Genomic DNA, 10376 nt, shown 5'->3' on the forward strand with positions numbered 1-10376 from the left:
TATATATACCACGTTTAAGCTCTTTGAATTTCAAGAACTGTTTATGATTGGCACTTTGATCTTCGGTATTTTCATATTCACTCTGAGAAAGTTTAAGTCCACTTTCGAAAACAGAAGTCGATAACTTTTTTTGTGACTTTTAACATTTTTGCTGTTCGATAGTCGAGTTTGCCTTCCTTTTAAAAAATAAATGAACCGACCTTAAATGGAAATCAAAATTCAAACCCCGAACAGTGAAATTACGGCGTGAACAATTTTTGAGGGCTTCTTATGAGAAATAAAATTGTCACGACCTAAATATGTGGAAATCACTTCGTTCCTTCAAGCTTAAAATTCGAAAAAAAAATTAGTTTGAAGAAAACAAGTGCGAAGTTTGTGGGAATCAGGCACAACTTTCAATTCAAAATAAGAAGTAGGTACAGATTACTCTCTATTCTGCATTCAATTGCTCCTAGTATCTTTGAGCTAATATAATTTGAAATCTGAAGCCTAATTTCATCTACTCATTAGCCAAGGAAATAGCCAAAAACTTTTTAAATTAAACTTTTTGCAACAGAAAGTGCTGACAAAAAATCCTGTAATAATTGCGCATGTGCAGTCACCAGGTATTAGATTTATATTTGTTCCCGTCTGTTGATTTTTCCGGTAGATTTTAACTGACGACAATCCTTGAATTGTCGCTTAAAATCTATTGCCACATTAGACCAATGGTCGCCTTGCACTTCAGATGGCTTTAAAAAGATTGAAACAATTGTGCAAAGACTCTCCACCCACCTTTCTTGATCCTTCTGCGACTCAGTTTGTGTCTGAGGTCCATCCACCTGTACTTGTAGTGGATCACTCTATGAGTCATAGGTCTCCGCTCATATATGTAGCAGCTATTCTCCCATCTCCCCATCACCCCTCTTCCTCTCATTCCCCCTCCCCCTCCCCCTCCCCCGCCCTCAAACTCCTCCCCTTCTATGTTCCGGCGATCCTGATACTGGAATGAGGGGTGTTCACTAGTCCCCCTCTGCTCAGCCCACTGACTCCTCAGCCTCCTCTTCGCCAGTTGACCCCCGAATGCACCCTCGTGCTCGTTGTCTTCCCCGCTATCGTCATAATCTTCTTCTTGGTCGTCCTCTGACTCGCTGAGACTGTCCGAACTGATGGACTCGTAGCTGTCATACTTGTCATGCATCCACTTCTCATAATGGCTGAAAAATTAATCCAGATAACCATGAGTAAAATAAGTTCACCTAATTAACCGTACTTTTAATAAAAACATTGAACAGTTATTTTTTTTCCAATTGATTCTTTTGAAACACACCTGAAAAACCTAATCCTATCCTATCTAATTCTCGTAAAAAAGAATTTCGGAAAATTTTGAAGAAAAAAATCAGATTTTTTTTTTCAAAAACAAAACAGCGAAAAAGCAGTAAAGAAACAGAAAAAACAGACCAGTTTCGAACTTCAAAATAAAAATAGGTGGCATTACAGCTCCTTGAATTTCAAGAAAAAACTTTGATTAGCACTTTTTGGTGAAATTAACCCACTTTGACAAAACTATTATTAGGTTAATTTTTTGTTCTGCTGGGAAATCTTAAAAATAAAATCCACTTTCGAAATTAGAAGTCAATCACATTTTTTGTGACTTTACACTTTCGCTGTTTGATAACAGAGTTTGCCTTCCTTCCAAAAAAGAAAAAACTGAGCTTAAAAATAAATCAAAAGTCAAACCGCAAATAATCAGATTTGAGCATGAAAAAACTCTAAGACTTTTCCTTGAAAAATCATCTCGACCTATACAAAAGTCTGAACTACGTTCATCGACTCTTTAATTTTGGAAGCAATATGTCTTAACATAAGTCCGTTTTACTTGTCGTATCGCTGCATGTATCTCCTCGGAACCCTCTGTCTCTGTCTCCTCCTCTTCATCCTGATCACCACTCCCCCGTTGTTGCGATGGGTGGGTCTGAATACCTCCCGCCTCCTTTTCGGACGCCCGCTGTACATCCCCCATCCACCCCTGCCCATGGCCATGTCCCTGCTCCCTTGTATGGCCCTAATAGGGTACCTGAAGAAAATAGTAAATTACAAAATATCATGAATGATACCTAAAAACCATTCGTTTGAAAACATTATTTAAATGAAACAAACAAATGGTACTCTATATAAAAATTTACAATTTACCATTTTAGATTTGAGATATAATTTAATATAAGATGCAGTATTGAAGTTGAAATAGCAAGATTGAGCTATGAGAAGAACAAAGCTATACTTTCAGAATGGAATCTTATAAAATTACCTGGATTCATGGTGATAATTATAGTTGGGATATTGATAGTTGTTGTATCTTCTCTTGTTGTTGCTGTTATGGAACTGATTTTTGGGATGTGGATACGGATCCCAGAAGTTCGAGCGTCTGTAGTGTGTTGAGGGGGACATTCGGTTATAGTGGTGCCATCGTCTGTTCGTGTTCCACCCGTCTCTCCTCTGTCTTTGGGGGTATGGGGATCTGTATCTCTTTCTGAGTTTATATCTGCGGAAAGACCTGTCGTCATGCTGGAACAGTTTGCAAAGTATGACAACACTGTCAAAAATATCAGAAACATAGTATTCGTGTGTTTTACTATTTTTTACTTTTCCCCACTCAATTACAATTAGAAGTCAAATCCAGGGCTAGATAATTAAGGAGACGCTAAAAAGAATGGAACTGTTTATTAAAAATAATAATAAATGAATAAATTTGTTTCAAGTTGTGCAATAATCCAACAAATCCTTATCATTGAAAGAGCATCAACTTGAGCAAGCGCAGAAGATAATTCAACCTGTTGAAGCGCCGCTTAGAATTTTCTATTAAGCACTGTCTTATTTGGACTTGATTGGTTAACTTATGTACCATTTATCCAGAAAAAAAAAGATTTCACCTAACTGGATTTTTTTCTCAGTTAAAACCTTAATCAACAATTTTGCAGGGTAGTTTTTGAGAAAAGTTTTCACAATTAACCAAAATGTCAAAAAATGGGCTTGTTTCAGGCCATAACTTTTTTCTACCAATATTAGGGAATAACTGCTTGAGAATGCGAGATCCTAATGATTTGTTCTTTTGATTGAAACCTTCATCTCAGATTTGTGCATTTAATATTTGAGAAAATGAAAAAATTGAAAAACAAATAGGGCAAAAACTCTCTACTGAAACTTTCGAAGGACCTAGAACGTAGGATAAAATGAAAAAAGATTAGCGAAATATGCAGGCACATAAAGAGCAGCCAGTTTATCCAATTTTATCATTTTTGAAAAACGGTACAGTAGTTTTTGAGAAACATCAAATTTTCTTGCAAAAATTGTTCAAAGCGTTGCCAAAAAAACAACAAAAAACGACAAATGCCATACATGTTTCATAGACAGAGGCGAAGTTTAATTTCGCAAACACTTGCGAGAACACAACAAAAAGCAGCTCTATAAAGTGCAATAATAAAAATTAGAAATCAGCCTCGAATTAGCAAAAAAAAAACAAAAAAAAGGTTCTTAATAACACACTAAGCTGATCGCAAGTGAAAATGCATTAGCCAAAAATAAAGCAACAACACACGCTATTAAATTGCCTATGCTTAAATAGGCTTAAATATGATTAAATTGGAATATACCTAAAATGCCACCAAATGAACACTTTTATTTGCGACTTAGGTTTGAAAAAAATTCTTCGTGATGATACACTACGCTTTGCTTGCGTAAAAACTCGGCTTTTCCGAAAGGGATCGGTGGATGCTGTCCAAGGACTAAGCGGTCAACCAAAACAAACATGGTGACTATTGTGGTTTAAAGTAGTGTTTAACTGACCTCGAAGTAGCTCCCTGCTCTGGGTACGTGTTTGGGGTCTCCCCTGGGCAGTCCATCGTGTTTATAGAGAGACACTTCACTCTCACTCTCACTACTCACTGGAGAGACACTCAATCTACGAGCAGATATACATTTACACACTCTAATCCATTGAAGTATGAGCAAATAATTAACCTAAAATCAGCTGCAAGGAGTATAAAAACAATTTAGGTGCCGCGAGTCATTTTCTGACGTAAAAAAACGTACGAAAATACAGATGCTTCCAAATTTGTATGGCCGATTATTTACGTTTGAAACCATTTTTTATTAAATGTTTTTATTCTTTACAAGAATTTTCATCCGAAATACTACCAAAAATCTAGTTTTTTTTTAATTCGAGAAAGCATTTTTTAAAACTTTTTTTTGAAAAATATTTCACCCAGTCTTAATTTTGTGGCGACCAAATTGAATACTTATGACTCAGTTGTGTAAAATGCAGCAGACCTCTCTCTGTTCGTGCCGCATGCCAACAGAGTGCTTCTCTTGTACCTCTCATTGCGCCTCTGCCACTCACTCACTCGCTTCCTCACATCCGCATCACACGTCATGAAGCCAGAGTCCGTCTCCCTATTGGTCAACTCCACCGGCACCACCTGTTTCTTCTCCCTTCTTCTGCACCTGCTTATGTCATAGCCACCTCCACTGTACTGTCTTCTGTCTTCTCCACTGGGGTAATCTTCTCTGCTGCGTCTTCGCTTCTCAGAAGCACGTGATCTGTAGATGAAACCTTTTCCAGAGATAGAAAATATCAAAATTTTTCAGAAATGACGAAAGCTGAAAAATTCTTATTTCAAAACCTTGCCACATAGGAAGCTAAACGAAAAACAATGGGTTTTATTTAAAAACGTCTATAATTATTTGTTCTTTCTTGAGAAAAGAGCTAGCTGATTTTAAATATACATTCTACTTTATTATAATAGATAAATAGATAAAGTTCTTGACATGGCTATATTTAAATTTATTAACATGATCTTAAGCTTTCAGAAATTCCAGCAATCCACGTTTCAAAGTAGTTTAAATGGTAGCTTTCTACCTTTTCCGGTGACTATGCGAATCCCTCCTTAGGCTGTAGTTGTGCAGTGAGGCGTCGGCGTCATCCGAGGCACTTCTCAAGTCCCTGATTCTTTCGTTCGATTTTCTCCTGAAACAAATAGGCACAAACAGTAAATAAATATAATCAACAGTTTCGAGAGCAGAAACAAAGCCGCACTATAGTTTCATTATTGACGCAGAGGCGAAGCCGAGCTTCGAATCACTTGCGATTAAACATAAAACAAACAAACATAAAAAACATGAGTCGAAAAAATGAAAAACGCTGAAAAAACGAGTTCTACCAAAAGTTAAATTTTCATGTATCGATAGAAACTCACTCTAGGCTAACGTGCCAGAAATTTTAAAATTAAACTAGCAACGGAACAAAACTTTACAACAAAAATGTTTACAGTTTTAAGTACCACCTGAGACTAGAATGAACAACACTTGCACTTTCAACTACTTTCAAAAGATACAATGTTTCCCTCAACAAATCAGAGTTTAAGATGGATTACATCTGAGATATGGATGGGAACCACCAAACACCCCACATACATGCCCATGTGGACAACCGTTTACACTGACCCACTCTCTACACTGTCCCATCCCAAAGGTGGATACACTCACCTAAGACATAATGAAATTCGCGATACCTTTGCGATACTCCTGGACGAAGTATGCCATGATGTTGAAATAGAGCCGAAACTTCAATCGTTGGAAAGCGAAAGCTTTCACAACAAAACAACCACTATTGATGATGACGCTCGACTTGACATGAAGGCAAATGGACTCTGGGGAGGCTGATTCAGCCGAACCTTTTTCGATTTAAAAATTTTCAACCCCCATGCTAAATCCTGCTCCAAAACTATATCTGACGCCTACAAATATCATGAGAGTGTCAAAACATTAAAATACCAACAAATAATTCTAGATGTGGAATACAGCAGCTTTGTTCCACTAATTTTTGCGTATACCGGAGGAGCAGCACCAGGCTCTACAAAAACCATCCAGAAACTAGCAGAGAACCTAAGCGAGAAACGGAGCGAATTATACTCGGACACAATAAACTTAATCAGAACAAAAATAAGTTTTGGACTTCTGAGGAGTGCAATCCTCTGCCTTATGGGGTGCAAAAAGCTTAAAAACACATCCAACATAGACAATTCTATCTGTGCTATAATCGAGGAGGGTAGATTTTAATTGACAATTCTCTTGATGCATTAATATCAACTTGATTTATTCATAAAATTTTGCCGATGTATCTATATAGCGTTGGTACGGCCCTATCCAACCTGTGCACGTACCGTCTCATGACGGAAGGGCCCATTTAAATTTTTTTAAACTACTAAGAGAGTTGTCTACAGTAAAATAAAAGAAAAATCAATTATGTGGCAACTACGCCGACAATCTTTGAGCAGACACCTGTTGAGCCAAAAAACAAATTGATTTCATTCACACATAAGTACGGTTCGCCAGAATCGAAAAACAGAACGGCCAATTTTTGACCCGCTATTTCCGCGTAATCAAGAACAAATAGATCTCTCATCTAGAACTCTTATCTTCGTCGTCTTCAATCAGAACAACATCTTCGAAGCTCAATTTTTATTATCAAAAGTTTAAAGTCCTCCTACCTGAACCTACAAAGAACAACACTTGCACTGAAAGTTGCTTACAGGACAAACAAAATTTGTGATATGGCAACAAAGCCTACAAAAATTTAGCAGAATAACGGAAGTCCAACAATTCAATTTTTACCGAAGTTTTTTCAATTGCATATATACTGAAAAAGACAAGGTCCAGTCGAGAGTCGATCTTCAGACCTTAGGGAACAAAAGCAACGGCACTAACTCTAGGCCAAGTTGGAAGGAACCTTGAGGTTGTGAAGGTTCAATAAAAATTAAGTGGAAGATACCTGATTTTGTCGAAGAATTTTGCCCTTGAAATAACGCAATATAAGTTCATTATGCCATAAAAAATTAAACTAAAACCGTGTAATCGAAAGAATTACATAGAGAAAATAAAACTCTCAAAAATCAGGCTTGGTAAAATGAGAAGTTACAAACTTTCAACAGGAGTAACAACATTCAAAATAAAAACCATGCTTAACAAAATAGCCGAACAAAAACAGTACCAATAAAACAAATTTCATTTAAGAAACGGGAAAAAATCCGACAGAAGCTAGGCCAAAAAGCATTTTTTCGGGAAGCTTATTTGAAAGCAAACTAATACCGGAAACGGACTACATCTATTTACTACCTAAATGAAGGTAGTTTTATTTCATTTTTCAAAGAAGAAATTGAGCATGTCTGAAATCTACCATCCCTACACATTTGATCATTCTGTGCCAAAAAATGTTTCTGGAAAAAAGTTTTGTACCCGGTTGCAACACCCTTGATTATCTCAATGGTAAAAATAGGTGCTAGAAATCAAACTTTCGTCTGCTGGACAACATTTTTTTGTTCCTACTATTGAAAATGGAGAGCTTCGCACCACTTGCGCGCCACTTTTTTCGTTTCGACTATTGACTATGGGGAGATATTTTGTTTTCAGGTGTGTCGCAGTTTGTGGTTTTCCTCGCAAAAACAGATACCAGAAATAATAATCAGAATGGGTCGGTTGATATATCATATTAAAGCTTTTTCAGTCGTTCAAAAAGTTTTTTTTTGTTTCGAGATAAAACCAGTTTGAATTTTTTGAGTTTATTTTTGAATGCATTAGTTTGATAATATATCACTCGACCCATTCTGATGAATATTTTTGATGAGAAAAATGTTGTCCGGCAGACAAAAACTTGATCTCTAATAGTTTTTGTTTTCAAATAATTCAATTAATATCCAAAACCTTTGAGTTTACACATAGTTTGATTTTCAGACCTTTGAAATTTTGCTGTTCTATAGTTGAATTTGCCTTTATTATAAGTGAACTGAGCTGAAAAGAAATTAAAATCAAACCGCGAAAAATAATATTTGAGCTTGAAAAATTTTACAACTTTTTCCTGTCAAAAAAAAACAAATCACCAAGACGTATATAAGAGTATATAACACTTTTTCTGTTTTAACAACATTTCCACGCGAAGATAAGTAGCCGAAGAGCATAAGATAACCTGCGCTTGTATCGTGTCACTTTGAAAAAAAAAACAAAAATAGAACAGCCACAGGCTACTCTTGTTACAGTACAGCGCACGATGAACTTCATGCACTAACTAACAGACAAAAAGTAACGACAGAAACTAAAAGGGAAAAAATAGCGCTACTCATCCTATGCTATTATCGTGCAGACCTACCTGTGCATGATGGATGGGAATGGGTTGTAATCAATAGGGGGCAGAGGGGAGAGTGAACTACTGCTGTCGCTTCTGTCGTCATTGTGGCGACTGTCGTTGCGGGTGCGCGTGATCACGTGGTCTGGTCTGCGGGGCATATTGGTGTCGTCTCGGCTGGCGTAATAGTCGAACCAATTCCCAGCTGCATCGTAGCTGTTGTCTTGCTAAAAAAATGGTTAAAAGTAATTAAATATAATGCTCATCATAATTAGGCTTCCAGAGAAGAACTTTGAAATCACATGTTCGACAGAAAGAAGGCTCTGGCAAAGCTGTTTTTCAGTATAAGCTTTTTTTTTCAAATTTGTGTTTTCTTGTACACGAGAAGAGGCGCTATAAGCAAACTAATAGCATCAGTAATGGCTTTCAAGGAAATCTGTTTTCGTTGACTAAAACTGATTAACAAAAAGGAAGACAAAAATTTATAAAAATATTTTCAGATTTACAAATTAAGAACTTTTGGTTCCAGGAAAAGGCTATAAAATTTTTTAAAAGCTCAATTTTCTCAGCGAATTTAACATATTTTCACTCTTATTGATGCCCTTAATCACTCCAAATTGAACGGAATACCACGTTTTCTTCCAACCCCCGTTTTCGCAAAACTTCGATAACTTTTTGAAAAAATTTTCATTACGGACCCATTTTTCTCAAAATACGCTTTTTTGATTAATTTTTTTAAACTTTTTTTAAATATTGATTAATTAATTTACACAGAAGCGAAGCTGTACTTCGCAATCACATGCGAGGAAATTGCAAAAAAAAGACCTCTAAACAGGTAAAACAGAGTAAAACAAAGAATAGATTAATAATACACCTTGAAAAAGAAATTTGTTGAGATTAGCAGTATCACGTTCTCATATCTGCTCTACGACTTCTTATAAATTTACTAACAAAAGCTACCAAACAAGGAGCTACAGATTCTATCAAATTGCCAATGTTATGCAGCGAAATCATTTAAGCTACGTTGCGGCGCGGCGGAACGCCAAGGCGGCTGCGAGAAAATCAATAAGCGAACAGGCTGAGCGTGCAGTAGACAAACAGACAACAAACGCCTGTTTAGTATTGCGAAGCAAAGGGCACGCGAACAGTTGGATGTGACTGGCTCAAACTGTATCAAAGGTAATGATGGCAAATTGCATATGTGCCCGGAGGCTCGGAAGAAAGTTAGGCAAAATCACTTCAAGGTTATCATAAACGAAGAGAACGAGTTCGTTGCTGAAGAAACACCTGCAATCAGCGGACCCTGCGAAGAGTTCATCGACACCAAGTGAAGCGAGCTATACAAAACCTGAACGGTTTCAAAGCTTCATGACCCTCAGGGGTCAACACTGCAATGATTGAAGCTGCTGGGTACTGCGGAGTGAAGATGTTAAGAGAAGTTGCGAATGATGTTCTGATGAAAAACACCTTGCCCGAGGAGTTGAAGCATAGCGCACTGGTTCCGCTGTACAAAGGTAAAGGGGATCCTTTGTCGCCTAATTCCTATCGTGGCATCAAGCTACTGGAACATGGTTTCAAGATTGTTGAGAAGTATTTAGAAACTCGTCTCCGGAAGCTAATCCGAATAGCTGATACACAGTTTGGATTCATGCCCGGAAGAGGGACAGTAGATGCGATCTTCGTAACAAGGCAAATTTGCTAGAAGTATTTGGCAAAAAGCGAGAAGCTGCACTGGATCTTCATTGATTTGGAGAAGGCATTCGACCGTGTCCCGCGGACAATCATTGTTGAGGCACTGCGGTACCAAGGAGTTCCAGAGCTACTAGTGCAGGCAGTTATGGCCGTGTATACTGGTACATGACCAGCGGTACTTGTGGACGGTGAAATGTCTGAATATTTTGAAGTCATTGTGGCAGTCCATCAAGGTTCTATCCTGAGCCTTCTGTTATTCATAGCAGTCAAGCAGTACGTCACCGAGTCGGCGCGAAGAAATGACATCATGGAGCTATTGTAGGCAGATGATATTGCACTTTCGGGTGAAACAGTCGAAGAGGTGCTTGCAAAGTATCACGACTGGAAAACAGCATTGGAGCGCAAAGGCCTGAAAGTGAACGTTGGTAAAGCTAAAGTTCTTAGTATGCCTGCGCTCGACCCCTGCAGTTTTGTGGCAAGCGAGTTGGCGCTAACTCCATCATGTGCGCCATATGCAAAAAGTGGGTGCATA

General features: G+C 37.7%; 1 protein-coding gene across 1 annotated transcript; it reads right to left on the bottom strand.

The window, feature by feature from the left end:
• Positions 1 to 897: 897 nt before the first annotated feature.
• On the bottom strand, positions 898 to 9166 carry LOC134848798 (uncharacterized). The gene is made up of 9 exons (XM_063866309.1): positions 9104 to 9166; positions 8177 to 8379; positions 4895 to 5002; positions 4306 to 4575; positions 3823 to 3937; positions 2288 to 2544; positions 1859 to 2056; positions 943 to 1196; positions 898 to 911 (listed from the first exon to the last, which is right to left on the bottom strand). The coding sequence occupies exons 1-9, from the start codon at positions 9164 to 9166 to the stop codon at positions 898 to 900; spliced, it is 1482 nt and encodes a 493-aa protein (XP_063722379.1).
• Positions 9167 to 10376: the final 1210 nt, after the last annotated feature.

The sequence above is a fragment of the Symsagittifera roscoffensis genome, chromosome 6 (assembly GCF_963678635.1).
Source record: "Symsagittifera roscoffensis chromosome 6, txSymRosc1.1, whole genome shotgun sequence".
Lineage (NCBI taxonomy): Eukaryota > Metazoa > Xenacoelomorpha > Acoela > Convolutidae > Symsagittifera > Symsagittifera roscoffensis.